The sequence below is a fragment of the Anguilla anguilla genome, chromosome 11, assembly GCF_013347855.1.
Source record: "Anguilla anguilla isolate fAngAng1 chromosome 11, fAngAng1.pri, whole genome shotgun sequence".
NCBI classification, from domain to species: domain Eukaryota; kingdom Metazoa; phylum Chordata; class Actinopteri; order Anguilliformes; family Anguillidae; genus Anguilla; species Anguilla anguilla.
In genome coordinates, this window is record NC_049211.1 from 38,901,162 (window position 1) to 38,924,175 (window position 23,014).

The 23,014-nt window shown below is 43.3% G+C and overlaps 1 protein-coding gene across 5 annotated transcripts in view; it reads right to left on the reverse strand.

The window, feature by feature from the left end:
* Positions 1–23,014, reverse strand: part of LOC118208123 (kinesin-like protein KIF21B) — an 89,086-nt gene that overhangs the window by 28,404 nt on the left and 37,668 nt on the right. For 2 of the 5 annotated variants that reach the window (XM_035382467.1, XM_035382471.1), the window contains exons 11-26: positions 21,990–22,184; positions 21,184–21,295; positions 20,667–20,784; positions 20,269–20,457; positions 19,267–19,466; positions 18,517–18,624; positions 17,603–17,898; positions 16,952–17,099; positions 15,666–15,863; positions 12,626–12,727; positions 11,761–11,926; positions 10,827–10,887; positions 10,346–10,400; positions 6,524–6,729; positions 4,546–4,620; positions 4,294–4,407 (exon numbers count right to left, since the gene is read on the reverse strand). In XM_035382467.1, the coding sequence (XP_035238358.1) occupies positions 4,294–4,407; positions 4,546–4,620; positions 6,524–6,729; positions 10,346–10,400; positions 10,827–10,887; positions 11,761–11,926; positions 12,626–12,727; positions 15,666–15,863; positions 16,952–17,099; positions 17,603–17,898; positions 18,517–18,624; positions 19,267–19,466; positions 20,269–20,457; positions 20,667–20,784; positions 21,184–21,295; positions 21,990–22,184 (2,343 nt within the window). The remainder of the gene's footprint in view (positions 1–4,293; positions 4,408–4,545; positions 4,621–6,523; positions 6,730–10,345; positions 10,401–10,826; positions 10,888–11,760; positions 11,927–12,625; positions 12,728–15,665; positions 15,864–16,951; positions 17,100–17,602; positions 17,899–18,516; positions 18,625–19,266; positions 19,467–20,268; positions 20,458–20,666; positions 20,785–21,183; positions 21,296–21,989; positions 22,185–23,014) is intronic. The other 3 variants (XM_035382469.1, XM_035382468.1, XM_035382470.1) reach the window with 3 other exon arrangements.

Below are 23,014 nucleotides of genomic sequence, written 5' to 3' on the forward strand. Positions count from 1 at the left end.
TGTTTGAGTTTACATTTGTCACTGTTGCGTGTGTTTCTTCTTTCCGATTGTCATTTAATTGGTTGTTTCCGTATCCAGCGGAAACTAGCTCTTCGACCTGGTGGTTGGTGCGCTGTGTTCAGTGATTGCCTTCCATTGGGACACAGCTTTGCTTTTAGTTTCCGACTATCGGTTAATTGTCCGAAGTTCAGCGATCAAAGACACCTTGTGTCCAGTACGCTTTGAAGACCAGCCAGCGTTCAGCTAGATTTGGATAGGCAGATAGGGACCGGAGTTACTGATTGGTTCGCAGGACGTTTCCCTACCCATCTCCCTTATCATTTACCCTGTTACAGTCTGACCCTAGATCAGGTCGTAACAATACACAGACACACAGACACACAGACACACACACACACACAGACACACACACATGCACAGACATATGCACACATATGCACATGCACATGCGCGCACACACACACACACACAGACACACACACAAAGATACACAAAAATGTGCACACACACATACGCACCTGAATGCTCACGCACAAATAAAAACACACATACATATGCGCACGCACACACACACACACACACACACATATATATGCACATATATACACATACACATGCATACACAGGCAGGTGAGGTAGTTTAAAGCATATGAAATGACTAACGGGAGAATCACTGTCAGTGAAATTTTCATAAAAATGAAAATGACAGGCATCTCATAAATCATTTCCATGGCCAGCCAACTCAGAACATTACCCAGGCGAAACTGTGAATTTCATTACCGCCATTTTGTAAAACCAGCATGTCTGTATTAGCTAGAATACTAAATAAATATTGTACATTATATAATTCTAATATACTTCAATAGATGCCATACATTACAAAATAATTCAATTATTGTCATTTTAAAATGTGCAGTCTCACTGCTGCAGGATGTTTTGACAGCCATTAATACATTAATGTATACATTTACTGTATCTATTTTTTTCCTTGACAGTGCGAATATATTCAGGCTGCCTACACTCTCAGAAAAAAAATGGTTCTTAGGCTTGTCTCTACAGGGAAATCCTTTTTAATTCTCGACGGAACACTCTATGGTAAGTGTGAAAACTGTGAAATCCCCCAGATTGAACCATTTGGACTGACAAAGAACCCTTGAACGAGACAGGGTTCCTCTGTGGAGACACAGAGGAGCCTTCTGGATCCCTGTCTGCTGAGAGTGTTTAGTAGCTATCTGTGAGAGTGAAATTGGTTAGAAAAGAGACTTTGGAAGATGGATATCAAATGGCAGGAAAAGAAAAAGATGATGATAAAAAGAGACAACCAAATGGCACACATAGGAAATTGAAAAGAAAAGCAGCTTGTGGTTGAATGATTGTGACGCATTTGTAGCGCGCAAAACTGCCTTGAGAGACTGCAGATCCTTTGTCGTAGATACAGTTGAGGCCAAAAGTTTTCATACACCTAGGCTAAAGATATTCAAACTCAGTTTTTCACAACTCCACACATTTCATGTTACCATGCATTTATTTTGGCAAGTCAATTAGGGCATCACATCAGAGGTAATTTTAAAATAACCAATTAGAGTCTTAGAGAGATTTATTTCAGCTTTAATTCACTATATCAGAATTCCAGTGGGTCAAAAGTTTACATACACCAAGTTCACTGTCTCTTTAAGCAGACCGGAAGAATCCAGAAATTGATGTAATGACTTTTAGAAGCTTCTGGTTGGTCAATTGTCATCATTAGGAGTTAATTGGCACCTGTGGCTCTATGTAAGGGCCTATCTTTAGAGCCACTGACTTTTTTCCCTAGATACCATGGGAAAATCCAAGCAACTCAGCCAAGTCTACCTCCACAAGTTCGGTTCTTCCTTAGGAGGAACTTCCAAACAACAGAAGATACCACGATCATCTGTACAAACAATTGTATTTTATTTATTTATTGAAGATTTAATTAACCAGGTAAAAGTGATTGAGAACAAATTCTCATTTACAACACTGACCTGGCCAAGAAGGCATGCGTCAATCAAAACATACAGACAGGTTATAAGAGTAATGGGACTGATGCCGAAGATCTGAGAGGTAGGCAGGTGTGATGTGTAAGAGCGATTTGTAAATGAACGGGTGCCAATGAATGAGCTTTCTGGTGTGGAGTACTGACCAGCCAACAAGGGAGTATAAACAGTGGTGTGTAGTGAAAGGAACATTAGTAATAAAACGGATAGCAGAGTGATAAAGTATATTGAGTTTGCTCAGCAATGTATTTGAAGCAGTCCACTAAATAATATCACAGTAATCAAAAATGGGAAGTATTGACATCTCGACCAGTCTAAGTTTAGTACTGTAGGTGAAGGACGTTTTGTTACGGTAGAGGAATCCGAGTCTGGCCTTAACTTGTATGCAAATATAAAACACAGACACTGCATCGTTCAGGAAGAAGGCACAAATGAACTCCCAGGGCTGAACAAACTTTGGTCTGAAAGATTCAACTCAACCTCAAGTTGGAGGCATCAGGTACCAAAGTATCTACCTACATCCACCATTATCCTACATAGCCATGGCCTGAATCTGTCGCGCAAGGAAGAAGCCCCAAATCCAAGATCAGCATAAAAAGCCAGAATGAAGTTTGCAGGTGATCACCAGGATGAAGACCTAGCCTTTTGGAGGAGTGTTCTCTGGTCAGATGAAACAAAAATTCAACTGTTTGGCCATAATGATCAGCCAATGTATGAAGGAAAAAGGGTAAGGCTTTTCATCCGAAGAACACCATCCCAACTGTGAAGCATGGGGGTGGCAGTATCATGTTGTGGGGGTGTTTTGCTGGAAAAGGGACTGGTGCACTTCAGAAAATAGATGGCATCACGAGGAAAGAGGATTATCTAGAAATACTGAAGAAACGCCTCAAGATAACAGCTAGAAAATTAAAACTTGGTTGCAACTGGGTCTTCCAGCAGGACAATGCTCCTAAGCATACCTCTAAAGTGGCTTAAAGACAACAAAGCAAAAGTATTGGGAGTGGCCATCACAAAGCCCTGACCTGAATCCCACAGAAAACGTGTGGACTGAACTGAAAAAGCGTGTCCGAGCAAGGAGGCCCACAAACCTGACTGAGTTACACCAGTTCTGTCAGGAGGAATGGACAAAAATTCCAGCAAAGTACTGTGAGAAGCTTGTGGAAGGCTACCCCAAGCAGCAATGCCACCAAATACTAATAAAGAGTATGTAAACTTTTGAAAATCTGACATAGTACATAAAAGCTGAAATAAATATGTCTCTTAACTATCATTTTGAAATCACCACTTATGGAAATAAAGTCGATACCCTAACTGACTTAACAGAAAATGTATGGTAACATGAAACGTGAGGAGTTGTGAAAAATTGAGTTTGAATGTCTACCCTAGGTGCATCTAAACCTTTGGCCTCAACTGTATGAAGCAAAATGAGGGGGAGAGACTGACTGGACCTGGTGTGCGATGGCCTTCAAATCAGCCTAGCACTGCTGGCAGTCAGGACTTCACATTAACACTGCCCTCTGCCATCCAAGCACCTCTGCAGGACTCAGACCCAGATTGAAAGGGACCTGCTGTAGAGCCGCAGGGTCTCCCCTGGTTTTTGTTTTCACCTTGGAGTCAACAGTGAATTCAGATCTTAAAAAAACAGGGAGGTGAGCTGACCCTGTAATCAGCTGCTTTGATGGACTGACAGCTGAAAAACAGGGGAACCAGCAGACCCTGTGGCTCTCCAGGTCCAGGGACGGGGACCCTCTACAGGTTACAAGAGGTTAGATGTTACCCTGCTCACACACATTCGTTAAAGAAAGGTGCGGAATACTTCAGAAAAAATCAAGATTTGGTTGCTAGGTGACACAATTATGGAAATGTTTCTCATGATTCTTTATAATTCAAAAACAAATTCTGTGAAATTCTGCCACAGAAAACCGTCCCGGTCATGTAAGACACCAAATTACTGCTCATTTATTCATGAAATGCATCATCGAGGATACCTGTTAAAACATTTTAAAATGTTCCCAATGCAAGATATAGCCGAACATAGCTACGTTTGCCAATAAGATTAAATGGATCACAACCCACAGTTCATATTGTTTTATACACTGGGAAAAACTGAACAGCATTCTAAGACCATTCCTGTAATGTTCCTTGTCCAGGAAAAATGTACACACAGGGAAAAACTTTTCAGGACTGTTTTGGGACCCAGTGTAGTGCCGGTTAGCAACAGAGATGCTGCAGCTTTGTGCAGATGCTATACTGTGGTGCTTGTGTGGGGGTCACTCACTTGTCCAGCGCGGAACCCTGGCTCTGGTTGCTGGTCAGCCGGGAGAAAACATTGCGGTCGGAACGCGGTCGGAGGGGGGGGGAGGTCGGAGGGGTCAGGCTCATCTCAGGCGATCTGTGGTGGAGAGAAAAAGAAAAGGGGGGGCAGGTTGGGGTCGGTTCTGGGGTGGACAGAGTGACAATCTGAGAGTTCCTTGGGGCCAGTTTCTCGAAGCTGACTGATCCCTCAGAGTTACTGAGGCTCTGCAGTTACCTGGGAGGGAATCCTTGATCATGTGACTTCCTGCGAATCATAGGGGAGGAGCCTGCAGCCCGGGACTGCCTGGGACTGACAGACATAAACACACACACACACACGCACGCACAGACACACACACACACGTGCAGACACACACACACACACACACACACTTTAACAGGATATTGACCAGGTGAAGCTAGAAAACATCCCTGCTCAACTGTACAGAGCCTTAGAAAGCCAGTTGAGTTTCACACAGGTTTTATCTAAACAGGCACCAGGTACAGCAGTAGATTTCCTTTGCAAAGTTCTGCATTATAAAATGTAGAACTACACAAAGATCTGCATTCAAATGCCAAATACAGGAGACAAAAGAAGGCCAAGGTCAAATCAAATGAAAATGATGAAGAATATGAGGAAGATTTGAGGAACATTGGGACAGATCAGGTAACAGCCCACTGCCAACCGCAAAATGTATAAATAGCGTACCAACACTTCTGCCAGTTGTTAACACCGTTTGACAGCACGAAGATTCCAATTTTTGTAGTGTACTGTTAGGCTGAACAAGCAAATTAAAACAGCCGCATATGGCAGAACAGGAGCGATAAGCTTATTAACAATGCTTAACAAGGAAAAATGGCACAGAAGCTAGCTGGTTAGTCTGTTTTGCTCAATACGAACAGCGACAGATGTGTTAACGTCACGTTAAACAAAAGGAAGAACTAGCCTGTTCTATCATTATGAACATTCAAATATTAATTATTCCACCATTTTACAAACACACTTCATGCAAACACATTCTGAGAGAAAGGACATCGGCCCTGCGTGTTTGTTGCAGAGGTGTAAGCAACAAACTTAACGTCATGTTTAAAAGAAGAAAAAAATGTTTGTAAACATTATTTATTTGCTAATTGTGCACAACAAAAAAAAAACTGTAGGCTTTTATTTTTGCTATTGTTGTCAATCATAGTTAACAGCTGCCCGTTCTGCAATCGCGAGCACCTTCACCATAGAGCGTACCTTCAGAAGAAGCTTTCCTGCAGGAAACACCGCATTATTCTCTTTCGTGCTGTATGGTGATGTTGGCTTGTTATTTCAGTGATATTGCATGTGGGATTAAAATCTTGCCAGAGCTTGTCGGGCTGGTTCAGGCCGGGCAGTAAAGAGATTGGGCTTAGGCGGGCTCAGGCCTTGGGATGTTAACAGTTAGTCAATTAACTGTTAATCGTTGATAAGAATGTTCATCAGTTAATTAAACTGATTATACAGCTAAATCACAATATACTATTTCAATGAATAACTTAACGTTGGTGATTAGATTTTGATAAGAAAGACATTTCTCCGTTGATGGACACAAATCCCCTCAACTGGTGGAAAGTCAACGAGTCGCGGTTCCCTTGACAGCATTTTGCTATTTGTCCATTCTTGGAACATCAGTGCCATCTGCACACAACTTCTCACCTGCCGGTCTCACCTTCAGCAGACTGTGCACCAGAACTATCACAGAGCACACATACGGCTCATATTCCTTAATCAAAATGCTTAGGGATTGAGGTAGGTAATGGTATATTGGCTATGTTGTTCATGTAACGGCATTATGTTACATCCTTCAGGAATACTGCCAATTAGCTGTCCTTCATTGGGGTTGCTGTACATTAACTGATAAAGAATTTACTGGTGACTAAAGGAAATTATATATATTACATGTCCAATGTCTGCTCAATGGAGCCCACTGTAAAGCTCTGCCTTTGAGAGCCCACAGTAATAAACAGTAAAGAGCAGTAATAAGCAGTAACATGCAGTAAATGAGCAGTAATGAGCAGTAACATGAAGTAAATAAGCAGTAATGAGCAGTAACATGAAGTAAATAAGCAGTAATGAGCAGTAACAAGCAGTGACATGTGGTAATAACCATGTAATACGCAGTAATAAGCAGTAATAAGCTTAAGTGGCGGTATTCACAGACGTGCAGCGGTAAAAGGGCCCAACTCACAAGGTGTTCCCGTGGACAGGCAGGCTGATGGTGCGGGAGATCGACTCCCTGCGGCAGGGCTCCCTCAGGGCGTGGCACCGCCCGTTCTCCTGCGCCTCCGTCAGAGAGGCCAGCGACTTGGTGATGTGCCGGGTGGAGGCTCGGATCCCGGGGCCCAGAGACTCTGCCGACACGGCCCGGATCTGCGCAGACAGCTGGGGCTCCACCCGCAGACAGAAGGCAGAGTTTTCCATCAACTCGCTGACACACCAAAGGGCGTTCTACACAAAAACCCCACAAACGCAGGACTCCCAACAGCAGCACAGCACAGAAGCACTGAAGCCGTTTCCAGCGCTAGATTACAGTACAAAACCTCCATAGCCACAGTGCTGTACTTGCTCACACCCCTTCACACATATAAATCAGCCATATAAAACTTTTGGTGTTAATTGGACAGTTCATTTGTATATTTGGTATTATTTCGTTGCCAGCGCATGGCATTAAGGCCGACACAGGGGCTCTGAGATATGATGCTCAGTGCTGCCACCTAGCGTGATGCATGTTGAAGATGCTGCTGTACTCAGTGAGCCGAATCAGACATTTTGTTTGATGATAACCTGCATATTTTCCCTTCATTGCTGCTTGCACCGATTATTATTATTATTATTATTATTATTATTATCATTACTATTGTTATTACTATTGTTATTTACACATTTTGTTGTCACTATGAGGCAGCGCTTGGTTTGTGGAAAAGGTTCCGGGCAATCAGAAAACCACACACGCACCTGGAGTGCATCACCAATTAGCCCAGGTATTTAAAGTGTGCCTTCTTCCCAGTAGGGGTCTGAGAGTGGGGACTGACCGACGAGAGAGGACGAATGCGAAAGCAGCGGCAGAAAGTTCCTTAGTTACAAAAACAGCTGTAAAGCATCCCTGTTGTGCGATTTTGTTATGGTTATTTTAGTTTGTGGTTTTAGTTTATTATTTTTGACCTGGAACCTGTGAGGGGGAAGGAAGAAGAACTCCGTTTGGTTATTTACAGTCCCTCTCTCGCTCAGCCCACAATAAACACCGGGGAAAAGCCGGATCTTTTCCCAGAACTCCCTGTGTTTTTTTTCTTTGCCTTTTTTGCAGTTCGGGCACAACTGACAAAGAATCAAAATAATTTTTTTTTGCTATATTCATCTCCTCTTATAGAACAAAACCACTACCCCAAAAACATGCATTTGGTTAGATTTTCCACCATTCAGAATTTTTAAAAGAACTTTAAAAATTGATCTCCTCCTAGATGCTTTGATCGATTTGCATAAAACTTGGAGTATAGCATATACTCATGAATATCTCAAATCCCAGGTGCTAAACATGTGCTATGCTTAAAAACATGCCTGCAGCAGGCCAATGAATTTACATGTGGGTATTGCTTTTTGCCAAATAAATAATAAATTCCAAACACAATGTGACTAATCACTTCAACCTGAATATGATTATGTATGTTTCAGTCGCCGACATCTTAAATTGATGACCATTTTGGATTTTTTTTTTCTTCATGCTACTTCTCCACTTTCACCTGGTTGATTCAATCCAAAACAGGCATGTTGACAGAGTACCTTCCAACCACTACTGACAAAATTTGGTCAATTGCCCATATGGTGGCACTATAGCAGTCTTTTAAATGTCCAAGAATTAAAATTTCATTTCCTAGGATGAAAAAAGTCCTGCTCCTTTCGACAGAGGCACCTTAAATTAATACCACAACATCCCTCTTCTCACGCAAAATAAATCTGCCTTCAGGACCCATAAGCCTACCATTATGCATTTACCTCAATTTTGAATAAATTAAAAACACTTGAAACCTATCTCCTCCCTGACACTTTGACAAATTTGAAAAGACCTTGGAACATAGCATCTACTGAAGAAAGTTACTCTTAAAAATGTGCCCATAGTAAGCCAGTGAATTGGCATGTGGGCGTGGCTTTTTATCAAAAATATTAATAAATTCAGTGGCGTCACTAGGGTTGGTGTCACCCAGTGTGGTGTGGTGGGGGGTTAATAAACAGAGGTAGTGTTTAAACACGCCACAAAGACATCAATCAGTCAGACAGGTAACACGGTAGTGCCGGAGGGCGGGTGTGGGCGTGAGGAATTGCGTGTTACGCATTCAAACGACAAAGCGCTTCTCGTCACATCAATACCGCTAATTAAATCAACCGGCAGTAAACTGCATCAGAGAAACTAGCTTTTTCAACCCGTCGCATTAGAAAAAAAACTCTGTTGATTTGGACACATTGGGAAAAAAACAGTCATTTTGGTGTCACCCCCTCTGATGGTCCGCACCCCCTGCACCCCCCTAGTGACGCCACTGAATAAATTCCAAAAGTTTGACAAAAAGTGATGAAATTTTTTGTGTTCATTGAGGGCAGTCCTAAATAATTATCCCGATTAAATAACAGGGTGGTGCTCTAGAGCTCAATTATATTTTTAAAATTCACTAAAAATCACTGGCTTTATGTAAACATTTAAAACTTGCTACAGTGACATCATGTCAGTCCAAATATGACTGTGTGTGTCCTCAGCTACCATCTTGAATGTCAATATACAATTTTGTATTTCCATATGTAGCTGCATGATTTGCTGTCATAGAACTTTCTAAACATGACCCTCAGGTCTCACTATGCCGACTTGCACTCACTTTATGCTCGGCCCCCAGAACTGCTGCTTGCGGCTATACATTTCACATTGAGCTCACACGCATGGCCCAAAAAAACACACAAAGGCATCACACTCTGTAGCAAATGAATGTGGACGCAACCAAGTGTACCTTCTAAGGTAGACGGCACCTGCCACTTCTCACATCCTAACCAGCCAAAAGCGCAGAGCAGCAGGTCTAACGCATAAACTGCAGCGGCCTCTCGGTCCCCTTCAGGCTAACAAGGCTCTAAGCCAATAGGGTAACGAACCGTGAAAGGAGATTATGGCAACAATGCTAAAAGGCCAATTTAAATGTTTCAACGTCTTAATGGATCCTTCAGGACACAGTTGACGGATCAATAACTTTAACAAACCCAAGACAAAAAAATAAATTAACAAACTGTGCAGGCACTACAGCTTAGAAATCACTCATCTCCATTAATACCATTCCTATCCTCCAGAAACGTGTTATTTAAAATGCAGACATTTAATAACCTGAAGAACGTTACAGCTTACCAGTTTATTACATCCTCTGTAGATTAATTTCAGTGGATCCAATCCACAGCAACTCCAACAAATCAGTAATTAGTCTTGAATGTTATAAATATTGTACGTGCCTCAGTAATGCATGGTATTATGAGTTCCAAGATATGAATATTAAAACATCTAGTTCATTTTTCAAAGCTTTGCTTCATGATCCACAATTAAAAAATATAATTTGTTAGAAACAGTATTAAGACTACTACAGGACTACATTAATTTCATCTACACCCATGGCTGTGCAATTTAGAGTTATAAACTCATTTTTCAGAAGCATGAAAATGAGAGAAAAATTAATTCTCTGCATGTACTGTGCATTTTTACATGGATTAATGATTTTATTTTATTGAGTGCCATATATGTGGGTGTTATTAAAAGAGATTTACGAGTAATTTTTGGTTAATGAGTATGCTTTAGGTTTAATACATTGATGATAACTGTGAGTTATCAACAGAACTGATGAAAAATAACATTTAACGTCCCAGAGCACAGACACCGCTAATAGTTACACAGGAGTCACGTTCTTAATAGCTCTGCAGTTAACTTCTGCTCAGGGATCAGAAATGGGACATGGAGATCACAGACAAGAAGCACAAGGCCTTCTGCTCCTACCTTTAACTTCAGATCCTCCTGGCTGCAGACCTTCATTTGGAAGGACTGAGAGAGACTGGATAAGACACACAGAGGAAAGGGTTAACACCACACAACACACAAAAAGAGGCATGCATCCACACACGCATGGACGCAAGCACACACGACACACAAACACAGACAGACACAGACACACGCACACACGCATACACTGACACGCAGACACACAAAAACAGACACATACATGTGCATTTAGTTATGGCAAATAAAGCACAGAACCACAAACACATACACACACAGAGACAGGCACCAACATACACACACACACACAGTCATATACATGTACACATCCATATGCACTGACACACACACATACACACACAACAAGAGGCCCCCAATATTACACTTTCACTGTATCTCAGACACATTTCAGCAACCTGTTAGCATGGATAAGCCCTCTTCCTGGAGGCTTCACAGGAAGTGTTTTAATTTCTGTCCTCACCTGTCCTCTATGACCTGGCTGAATTCAGACACCTCCTCATCCGTGCTGGCATAGCCATTCTCTGCGGAAACACAGATCAAGCCTGCTCTTAGGTTCATGCCCCACTAAAGCCATTATGCCGCTGTGCAAAGAATCATGGGGCCAGGAGGACTAGCATTTTGGCCAGTCAATGACAAAACATACTACAGCTCCACAAGCAAAGTCTCCAAAAAACAAGTTTATTTTATTAGAATAATTTTCAGTGGAACTATAAATGGTCGTCTAGACACAAAAGGAATAATATTCATTATAACAACATCATGTATCAAAAGTTTATGCTCCCCGAAAACTGTAAATGTCTCAGTAAGAAATCACTAGTAATATTTGATCTACCATTCTGCATTGGCAGTCAATAACTGTGTGAAATTATGCTGTCTGCCTCTAGATGGAGACATAATCCACTCAAAACAAGCAGCAGTGTCACTGTGCATAGGGGAGGGACACACGGTACCAGAAGTCACTGCCTTTTTACCACCGCACAATCTGAACTCACCTGTCCAAGCTGCGCCTGTCCAATACCATACTCTGAGCATTCACCCTGGGTTTAATACCCCTATGTATACTTTTTCTACATTTAAGAGCTACACACTGAAATCCATTCAGCTACTTATGGAATTGTACCCTCAAAATACCTCTTGCACATACTATGGTACTCTTTACAAGTAATTCACTAAATGAATAAGTGCATATGAATGTAGATGTAAAGAAATCACTTGTTCTCAATTGTGTATTTGACAATGTACAGACAGAAGGTGCAGGATCAACTGGAGAATAAAGACGTAGAGAGTATGATAAAACCACAGAGCGGAGGGGTCGGATCAGGAGGGCAGGAACATGCGCTTTCTTTTGCGGACTGGAGGGAGAAGACTGGGGATTTAAAAGAGAGGACGTGGACCTGGTTGCATATTGATGGTGAGAGTCTGCAGCTCTGGGATACATGCTGCCTTCTCCTGCAGCGAGTCCAGGATCACATGGTTATGTGTTAGGCCAATCACGTCCGACTGCCTGAGCTGGCCTTCCAGCAGCCTGATCTGAGCCTCCTTCTGAGCCACCTGCAGTCCCTAAACACACCACAGGGGGCATCAGTGAGTCACACTAATTCCTTTAGGACACACAGGTGTGTTACTCAGGCAAAGAGGCTTGTGTAAAAGTACATCAGTAGTATTTGAACAGAAATGAAAACCTATAACTGGTCATAAGTGCAGCTAGACCCTACGCAGTCTACAGCAAACACGCCCATATCTTTCTGTCACTATCCAACATTTGCACCATGAGAAATTAAGTGGTTTGGTTGTGAGTGCTCATTTTATTCACAAATCACAGAAAAGCATTACATTATATTACATTTATTTGGCAGACACTTATCCAAAGTGACCTACAGCAAGTGCATACCAAAGGTCATTGGAACAACTACAATACACAGGTCCAATAAGGTACAATACTCATTTTGTACAGTTATTCATAGCCATAAACACATTACTGTAAGTCCAGTTCACACAGTGAACATTACTGACTTAACCTATGCAAAGTCAAACTAGGAGGCATTACAACAAGCTACAACATCAAGACAATGATACAAGGCACAATAAGTGCTAGATGGAGCATTATATACAAACTTATATAATGCAGTACCCATGCAGTACCCAAATGCAGTACCCATGCATCCTTCACCTCTTCCCAGATGAGAATGTCTGTTCAGCCAGCCCAGAAAAATACTGATATCGGAGGTGAGAGTGTTGGGTTAGTGACGGGCTGCTCACCTTTTCAATTGAGGCCTTGAGGAAGTGGTCCAGGAGGTGACGAGCCTCAGACAGTGAGCAGGAGCTGATAATCACTGAGGTGTCCACTGAGTCAAGCTCCTCCTGCAGGGCACAACGATATACCATACTATACCATTATGAGACCATTACTATGCCATACTATACCATTACAAGACCATTACTATATCATCACAAGATCATTACTAAACCATACTATACCATTATAAAACCAACACTATACCATACTATACCATTGCTATACCATATTATACCATTACTATACCATTAGTATATCATCCCATACCATTACTATCAGGGGTTAAATTGGGAATTGGGAGGTGGGTGGACCCTGAGATCCAGTGGGAGGTAGGTGAAAAAAGGTACAAGCCAATTAATTTCTCAGCTCAAAATAGTTGTATCTTTAATGTACTGTGCACATACAAGCATGCAAACGATCGGACTAATCGGTTGGAAAGGGACACACAGCTTCTTTGCATTGTGTTAGGGAGATTAAATGAATTAGAAAAATCAGTTTTAATCACTAAGCAGTGGCAGAATGTTCCCCTGATTTTCCTTGAGTATCAATACAATTAATCCACAAGATAGGCTACTGAATACTATCATATATAGCCAGCTCTCCCCAAATAGGCAGTTTTAGCGAGTAGCCTAGGCCTTATAGCCTACATTTATTTTCATTTGCATTACAAGATTTTGCACATTTTTAATCAACGTTATTTGCGGATACATGCACTTCTTTCTCCGCACTCGTATTCATGGCAAATATCTGCAATGTGTAGATTGTAAACAAAATTGAAGTGCAGGTTTTGTTTTTACTGGTTATTCTGAAAGGGAGGGTGGGGTCAAGTACAGCGATGCGTTTCTCGGCCAAAAACTGCTTCAGTGAGTGTGCTGGCACGTTGTCCCGATGAAGGATGAAACCATTTTCCCACAGCTTCCTTCCGACCCTTTCTCGCAAAGTTTCTAGAACTTGTTTGTAATAGCGTTGGTTCACTGTTGCTCTAAAAGGGTCAGAAGAAAGAGCCCACAGCTGTGGGAAAATGGTTTCATTTTTCATTCAGTACTTGACCACCCTCCCTATTCACCTGATCTAGCACCATTCGACTTTTTTCTTTTCCCTAAAACAAAGTCTGCACTCAAGGGAACCCGTTTTGAGTCTGCTCCAGAATTGAAAAAGAAAAGACAGAGCTTCTGAGACAACTAATGGAAGAAGACCTACTGCACTGCTTTGATCAGTGGAAGACCAGAATGCAGCGGTGTGTAGTTGCAGAAGGGGAATATATTGAAGGTGAAAGGAATTTAAAGGTAGGATTTTAATTTAATGTTTTCTTCATTACAATTGAATTACAGCATTAGTCTCATTATTTAATAGCCGCACCTTGTATATCATAACAAAATATTTATTTTAAAGTCCATAATCTTATAGCAGTTTGCTTTCTAGCAACACGGCCAACCTTATTGTGTATGTTTCTTTACTTGCGCTAGTGCAGCTCATCCTTCTGCTAAACATGATGTCAATGAGTTTTTGCAAGTCTCAATCTCATTTTGGTTGTATGGACAGTATATATTGTGAAGGATTGTGTTAGCTGGATCATGTATATATATATATATATATATATATATATATGTATATCATCTTACTACAGTGCAGTGAAAAAGTATTTGCCCCTTCCTGATTTCTTCATGGTTCTTTCAATAATGGCAAGTCCCGAGTCAACAAAGCATCCCCACACCATCACACCATCACCACCATGTTCTCACTGCTGTATTTGCTTACGTCAGACATAATGGGAACAGTGTCAGGCAAAAAGTTTCAGTGCTTTCCAGACTGAAATTCTCAGTGTGCTTCTAGAAACTGTGGTGACTACTTCACTCTGATAGTAAGGTTCAATAGGAGTGAGGTTCAGACAGATTCAGCAGGGCTGGCAATAATCAAGCCAGGCTGTGTTCAATCAACTGAATCTAATTACCAATTAAATTAGGTTAATTGAGTAATTAAAGGGGCAATTACTTTTTCACAGGCATGATATGGGTGTTGTATAACTTTTTTCATTAAATAAATGAAATAATTTTAAAAATGTTTTGTCTTTACTCAGTTTCCATTTGTCTATTACATTTTATCTAAAGATCTGAAACTATTCAGTGTGACAAATATGCAATAATAGAGGAAATGAGGAAGGAGAAAAATAAAACGTCTTTCATTTCTGGTTTTTGTTTTTTAGGTTCTCTGTATTGTTCTATGCAGGACTAAATGTGCCAAAATTAAATAAATAATTGAATAAATAGATGTGGAATTAAATAAATAAATAAATTATTAAATAAATAAATCATTAAATAAATACTTCATTTTATTTCTAAATAATTAAATAATTCTCACCTCATGGCCATTTAATTATTTTATCTTGTATTTCTGAATGGCTGTTTTCATTTCATAATGACACTTATGAATTTATTTAATGATTTAATTCATGAATTAATTTATTTAATGATTTATTTATCTATTCCACATTTATTTATTCAATTATTTATTTCATTTTTTATTTAATTTTGGCACATTTAGTCCTCCATACTGTTTAGCTATGGCAGCAAAAGCAAATGCTGTATTCCAGGTCCTGACTCACTGTGATCTCTAAAGATCCCAGTGCAGTTTTTGAAAGGTCATGGGTGTTACCCTCAGTGTCTGGGTCAAATTCCCACAAAAACTGGCTCCCTAAATCTGGCCACCTCGTCACTGCAAAAGAGGGTTGAGGGTTTCAGTTGACCTACCTAGTTAAATAAATGTCAAATTAAATAAAATGCAATTAAGAAAATTTGCTGAAAACTCTGACAAAAAACAAAAACTTTGGTTGCATTGTCTAAAGTAATTTCAGGACCAAAGAGTGGACAATTTTCTTTCTTTCGAAGGTGTTTTACAGGAAATAAACAGCAACGAGAGTTCCTGTATCGATGGCTCATTTTTGGCAGAGATATCAGGTAACATCTCCTGAGATTCAAAGCTCTGCTTTTACAGGAGGCCTCTTGCCTTGGTCTCCTCGATCTGCACGATGGTCCCCTGGCACTCGGACAGGCTGTCGTTAACGTAGTCCACGTTGGCGCGGAGCGCCTCCATCTCCTCGTCCAGCGCCAGCAGAGGGCGCTGTCCCTCCTCCACCGCTCGGCCCATCAGGCTCTCCCGTTTGCACAACAGCGCCACCATCTGGGCCGAAAGCTCCTCGCGTTTCTGCACCGGGTAGAGAGGCAGGTGAGGAAAGCCGCTGGCCAGTAGCAGGGAAAGAGGAGGATGCACCAGCTCATACTGAAATATGCTCAGAAGGAAGTTTGTGGACGTATTTCGCACACACCTCCTCTCACTTTTCACTATCCACTTCCGAGACTCATAGTTTACATGTGGATTGATTTCAATAGTTGCCTTCATGGAGGTAATTTGATATAATGGAGGTTATAGCGGAGAAGTCTGGTTCCATGGTCATGGACTGCTTCAGTCAAGTTCCTCCCCTGCCCATGCTTTGATGGTGTCTGGAGCTCCAGATCCATCATCCGGCTCCTCTAAACTGCACTATTCTAACTATATCATTTGGTCTTCTACTATCCTTGCTAGCTTCCACCTCAGCTGTAACCTGTTCAGAAAGCTTATTGGATCGATTAACTGCCGATAAAGCCAGATTGTACTACAAAGGATGACAACACCAAAAACAACATGAGTGGAATTACGCAAAGCTATTTTGGAAGGTACCCAGGCATCACAAATGAGCGTATATTTCATAAACGGATTGTCCAAGACAACATACGACCACTCCGTCTGGATGGGATGTCTCTACACGTAAAACCAATGATAAGGTTGTATATTTATTCAATATATATATTCAACTCATAATTCATAAAGTTTTATGGGTCTGTGGCCCTGGCTTGTTACACAGTGGCAGGTACAGAGGGCAGCACGCAGGTGTAGAGTATCTGGCGAGTCTTATGGGTCTGTGGCCCTGGCTTGTTACACAGAGGCAGGTACAGAGGAGAACGTGCAGGTGTAGAGTATCTGGCGAGTCTTATGGGTCTGTGGCCCTGGCTTGTTACACAGAGGCAGGTACAGAGGGCAGCGCACAGGTATAGAGTATCTGGCGAGTTTTATGGGTATGTGGCCCTGGCTTGTTACACAGAGGCAGGTACAGAGGAGAACGCGCAGGTGTAGAGTATCTGGCGAGTTTTATGGGTCTGTGGCCCTGGCTTGTTGCACAGAGGCAGGTACAGAGGGCAGCACGCAGGTGTAGAGTATCTGGCGAGCGGCAGGTACAGAGGAGAACGCTACTACACCTTGATGAGCCGCTCCATGTCGGCCTCCACATTGGCGATGGTGGTCCTCTGAAAGACGATCTCCGCGATCCGCCGTTCCAGCGCCTGCCACTTCCGCCTGGCCGTCCTGGAGAAGCTGCCCCCCACCCCATTCCTCGGGAACTTCTTCCTGTTGCCACCGGAATCCGGTGAGACAGAAGAGGCCACTGGAAACTCACGACACATCGCCTGACTTTGTCTCTGCCCTTTGCTTGAATGTTTTGTGTGCAAATTTGTAAGTCACTGAGGGAAACAGTGCCTGCTAAATGTGTAATCAACATATTCAAGTTTTACTGCAAATGCATTCAGCCTAGTGTTAGTGTTTAGTGTTTCATTTAAATGAATGATCAACAGCAGCTCACTCTTGTCAACAAGGAAAGAATGAGTGCTCTTCAATTAAGCAAGGTCAACAGTGTGGCAAAACCCCAGAGGCTTCACCCCTAAACCCCAACTAACCCCTAAACCCTAATCCAAAACCCAAAACCCCAACCTTAATCCATCACAACATGCACTTTTTTGTGGACAACATAAAGCCCCTCTGGATCAGTATGTCTGCTAAATGCCTACGCGTAAATGACGCACTGGGCCGGTCAGAGATACGGGCGTGTCTGGGGAACTGCGCAGCGCACTGACCAGCCGACCCGAGAGCCGCTGACGCCATTCGGGCTCCTGCCGGAGAAGTCGCCGGGCTTGCTGTTCCACTGCTGCACGACGCCGGAGACGGGTCGGGCCGACTCGGGCTCGGAGGAGGTGGTGCTGGCCGACAGCTCCGCCCCCGAGTCCAGGGGCTGAGGCCGCCGCCCCACGCGGCCGGCAACGCGGTCGGACATGGGCTTGGCCTGCCTGCGCAGGGCCGTCACCTCCTGGGTCTTCCTCCGCAGCACCAGCTCCTGCTGCCGCTTCTGAGACTCCAGAGCCCGGATCTGGAACTGAGAGACACCCCGCGTTGAACAGCGCTGTGGACACAGGGGAACGGCCCGGCCAAATCCACACCTCAGCTCACCCGGGCGCTAGGAAGCTCGTGCGTGACGACAAGCTTAGCGTGTTACGCTGTGCAGTGATTAGAGCTGAGGTTGAGTCCATTTCAATTAAGCCAGTTCAGGAAATGAACTGAAATTCAGTTATTACTGGGGCATATTTTTAATTCATTAATTGAACTCTAGTTAACTTTCTGAAATAGAACAGCAGAAAAACAATATTTCTTAGAGTTAATCAAAGTTGAATTAAATCTGAAAACTAAAATCTGAAGTCTTCAGTGTCTGCTAATCCTCAGACTGTTTCTAATCCTCAAACTGTTTCTAATCCTCAAACTGTTTCTCAGTGTCAGCTAATCCTCAGACTGTTTCTAATCCTCAGACTGTTTCTCAGTGTCAGCTAATCCTCAGACTGTTTCTAATCCTCAAACTGTTTCTCAGTGTTAGCTAATCCTCAGACTGATTCTAATCCTCAAACTGTTTCTCAGTGTTAGCTAATCCTCAGACTGTTTCTAATCCTCAGACTGTTTCTCAGCTGCGAGCTCGTTTCTAGCCAGAGAGGAGCCCACCAACCTCTTGTCGGCGCTGTTCTTTCTTGAGCTGAGCGATCTCGCGGTTCCTCTTGGCTTCAATCATACGCCTCCTCTGCTGCTCCTCCTTCATCTGCTTCATCAGTGCCACCTGAACAGGGCACATAAACAGCGTCTTCTGTCACACGGTGCATTGGCACAGCAGGATTTTTACTGAAGCAGTTCTCAAAGGATGGCTGCAGAGGGCGCTAAACAAGGCGCTGTAAGGGTCACCCTTAAGTTACGCCGCAGGTGCGAGTAAAACAGGGGGATGCCACAGAAAGGGCTAATAAGTGGAACTCTAAACATCCTCTGAATGGATGATAATTAAGCGAATGTACACTAAAATTATAAAGGTGAAGTTTTTACACGTTTAACTGCCTTAAAATATCTGCATAGTTTCCACTGAGATACTTTCATGATAAACGTACATTCATTTTATTTCAAATCATATTTATTTGGAACAACAGTTGATTTTCTGATATGTATTGTTTTTAATTATAGTTACTTTTTACAAGCAGCATTTAAAAGTGTTTAACTCTGGTCTGCTCCCCTTGTGCATTCAAGGGTTATGTGTACCTTGACATTTCAATCGTAGGACCGAATTATAGAAATGAAACTTCAGGAGGAAATAAGTAGGTTGTTAGGCAATGAAAACATATTCCAAAGAAAAGGTATGCCTGGCATTTAAAAAAAAGTATTTCGTAAGAAGAATTCAGTTGACTTATCATTATCCATTTCGTGCAGTGCGTACCTTGGCCTTCTTCATCTCGGACACCTCGGCCTGTAGCTTCTTCAGCTGCCGTTCGTAGCGACTCTGGTTCTGCAGCAGGCGGCCATGTTCTTTCTGAGCGGACTGCAGCTTCAGCAGGTCCCTGTTCATCTCCCCCAGCCGCTTCTCATACTCCGCCTTGATCTTACTGGCCTTCTCCTCGGTGTAGTTCTCCATGGACACTGCAGAGAGAGAGAGCTCCTTCAGACTTGAAAAGGAAGATTACCAGGACAACTTTTTAATTCCTCGGCTGAGGCCCTGTTATTTATTCTTCTTATTTTTACTTTTTTTAAATTACAATCACAAATTGCGGCTTACGCACCGGTATGCCACCGGTTAAACTGAACACTACGACAAGCCTACTTTCTTTGTTTCACTTTTACAGCACTGAAATAACTAAAGCAACTTTGAAATTACACGGACGTCCGTCTATCCAAGTCTCAGAACTGTCTGTGGTCGAAGTTTATGCACCTTTCCCAAACCACTGTCGATTTCTGTGTTTGGTGCTGTGATTGTTGTCACTTCCATGTTTTCCTATCAGAACGGCAGAATCTGAATCACTCTCCACTCGCGTGAAGTGTCACTAAACGAACACTTTGAGGCCGCAATGAGTATAGGTACAGCCTACACACATTGGTATATGCAGCAGCGTGTTTGGCTGTTGTTCGATTCCGCCTTAGTTTGCCTTCTCACACTGAGGAAGCGGGAGCAAGGGGTGAAGTAGATGGCCAATTGGATTAGCTCACAGCGTGTACCCAGGGCTCATGGGAGTTGTAGTATCACCATAAATTGACTTAAATATTTCAGATGCTATTTGTAAACTACAATATTTTTTTTCTCACAGAAAATGCTACCGAAAGGTCACCTGTCAAGGTGGCTAGTAAGAGTGAGCAAGTCAGACACCACTGTCAAATTCTACCCGCATTTGGCAGGTGTTAATGTCAAGCCATGCAGAGGACCCTTCCCATGATGCTCCTGACTCACTGAGGCTGTTCAGCACGCGGTCCCTCTCCAGCTGCGTGTCGCGGATCTTGTTCTGGAGCAGGATCAGCTTCTCCTCGTACTGCAGCTTCAGCATGGTCAGCCGCCGCTGGCAGCTTTCCAGCTCGTCGATCAGCTTCTGCTTGACCTCGATCTCGCAGGTCAGGTCCGCCAGATCCGCCCGGAAGTTCTCTAGAGCCGAGAGGGACAGGGCAGAGGTCCGTAACACTGTCTCCAGGCAACAAACCTCCACACACGCGCACGCACACACTCACACAGAAGTGCACGCAAAAACGCGCACGCGCACGCGCACACACACACGCACACACACAGTAGCATAAAGTCACCCAGGTCAGGCTAAGGTGAGGCCATGGGCCTAAGAAAACCAATGGAAAACAGACCTTTCTCCTCAGAATCAGACGCCGACTCCTCCAAGTCCTCTTCGCTGTGAGAGCCTCCCTCCCCTTGGTCTTCCTCTTCCTCATTCCCATCCAGGCCACTCTCCTCCTGGTCTTCATGCTGGAAATTACATAACCCACTCTAATGCCAAAGACATACACTCACAGGCACATGCAAACATTTTGCAAGCCATGCAAAATGTTTAATAATCATTATTAATCTATGGCGTGATACTTGTCATATATTTCTCAGAATAGAGAATACAGCCAAGCACTGGCATGACAATAAATACATTTCACTGCAATGTATTTTTAAATATAAATATACTGTAATATCTGAAGGCAGCGATAATTTGTAAATGTATTCATATATTGTCAAGTATAATAACTCAATACCATATATTTATTCCAATATATTTTTATTAAATCTCATTTCCCATAAAGGTCAGAGCTGTTAGACTGAGATCAGGGGAGTCAGTTTCTAGGTCCTTTGATATGTGTGTGGGACTCAGATACTCACGCCCTCCTCCTCTTCCTCCTCCTCCTCCTCTTCTTCAGCGTCATCGTGGTCCGACACGCCGCCTCCATTCTGCAGCTTCGGCCTCTTCTTCAGACCCTTGTCCTTCTCTGGGCTGCGGAGGACAAGGCGAGGCACGTTCAGACAGGGGAGGGGCAAGTTCAATTCAGGGCGGGGCATGTTCAGACAGGGGTGGGGCTTGATTGAATGAGGGCGGGGCATGTTTAGACAGGGGCGGGGCTTGATCAAACGGGGGCAGGGCATGTTCAGATGGAGGCGGGGCATGTTCAGACTGGGGGCGAGGCACAATTAGAGGGGAGCGGGGCGTGTTAGTGTCCAACCATCAGGTCCATAAACCTGGCCATTCTTCTTATTTTGCTTTTCATTTGAAAGTTTAAATTGACTTTGTTTATGTCATTTATATAATTGTTTAATGTCATTTATTTAAATGTGGGAAAATGGGTTCCTGAGTGGGGAGTCTGCATCAAAAAGACTATTTAGTCACATACAAATTAGAATATATAAACTTTTTAAAGATTAGAAAATATCTTATTCATATTATTTTTAAATAGTGTGTGGAAAATATAAGCATTGGGCCCCTATAAAGAATTGAACATTGCTGTACTAACCTGTATTAATTTATGAACATTAGAATAATTCATTTAAAATTAGCCAGCAAACAATAATTCATGTCTGTAGTACCCTACGGGACAGTTAGCCACTGTATTCGTAACATTTCTGATTGGCTTTTTCTGGCTGAGGTCATGAGCCACAGTCACAGTGATGCACTCATCTATGAGTTCACAGACCTCTTCCTCCTCTGCTTTCTCTCCTTCTTCCTCATCCTCTCCAGGTCCTGCTTGGCCCACTGTACCACGTCCGCGGTCTCAGTTTCCATGCCGACGACGGAGACCGGAGAGGAGGGGTGCAGGGGGCGGGCGGAGAGACGGGACACACTGCGACGCAGAGACTCGTTCATCGCCTCACTCTCCAGCAGCTTGGACCTGAGGAACAGGGGGAGAAACAGAGGAGGAGAGAAGAGGGGAAGAGGAGGAGGGATGGAGGTTAGAGGAGAGAGCAGAGCAGGCTGGGGCTCGGTCTACACTTGGATGGGAGATATCCTGGACAATGAAGCTCCTGCTGGAAGGGACTTTCACTCCAACCCTAAGCAAAGCACACCCCCATTCAACAGCTAGAGCAGGGCTGGCCAACCCTGTTCCTGAAGATCTACCATCCTGTAGGCTTTCACTCCAACCCTAACAAAGCACACCCCCATTCAACAGCTAGAGCAGGGCTGGCCAACCCTGTTCCTGAAGATCTACCGTCCTGCAGGTTTGCACTCCAACCTCAACAAAGCACACCCCCATTCAACAGCTAGAGCAGGGCTGGCCAACCCTGTTCCTGAAGATCTACCGTCCTGCAGGTTTGCACTCCAACCCCAACAAAGCACACCCCATTCAATAGCTAGAGCAGGGCTGGCCAACCCTGTTCCTGAAGATCTACCGTCCTGCAGGTTTGCACTCCAACCCCAACAAAGCACACCCCATTCAACAGCTAAATATCTCATTGAGCAGGAAATTAGTACAATCAGGTGTGCCACATTAGGGCTGAAAACCTACAGGATGACAGGCCTCCAGGAACAGGGCTGCGAACCACTGTGTTAGTGGCTTGAGTGGGGGCCACTGTGTTAGTGGCCTGAGTGGGGGCCACTGTGTTAGTGGCTTGAGTGGGGGCCACTGTGTTAGTGGCCTGAGTGGGGGCCACTGAGTTAGTGGCCTAAGTGGGGGCCACTGTGTTAGTGGCCTGAGTGGGGGCCACTGTGTTAGTGGCCTGA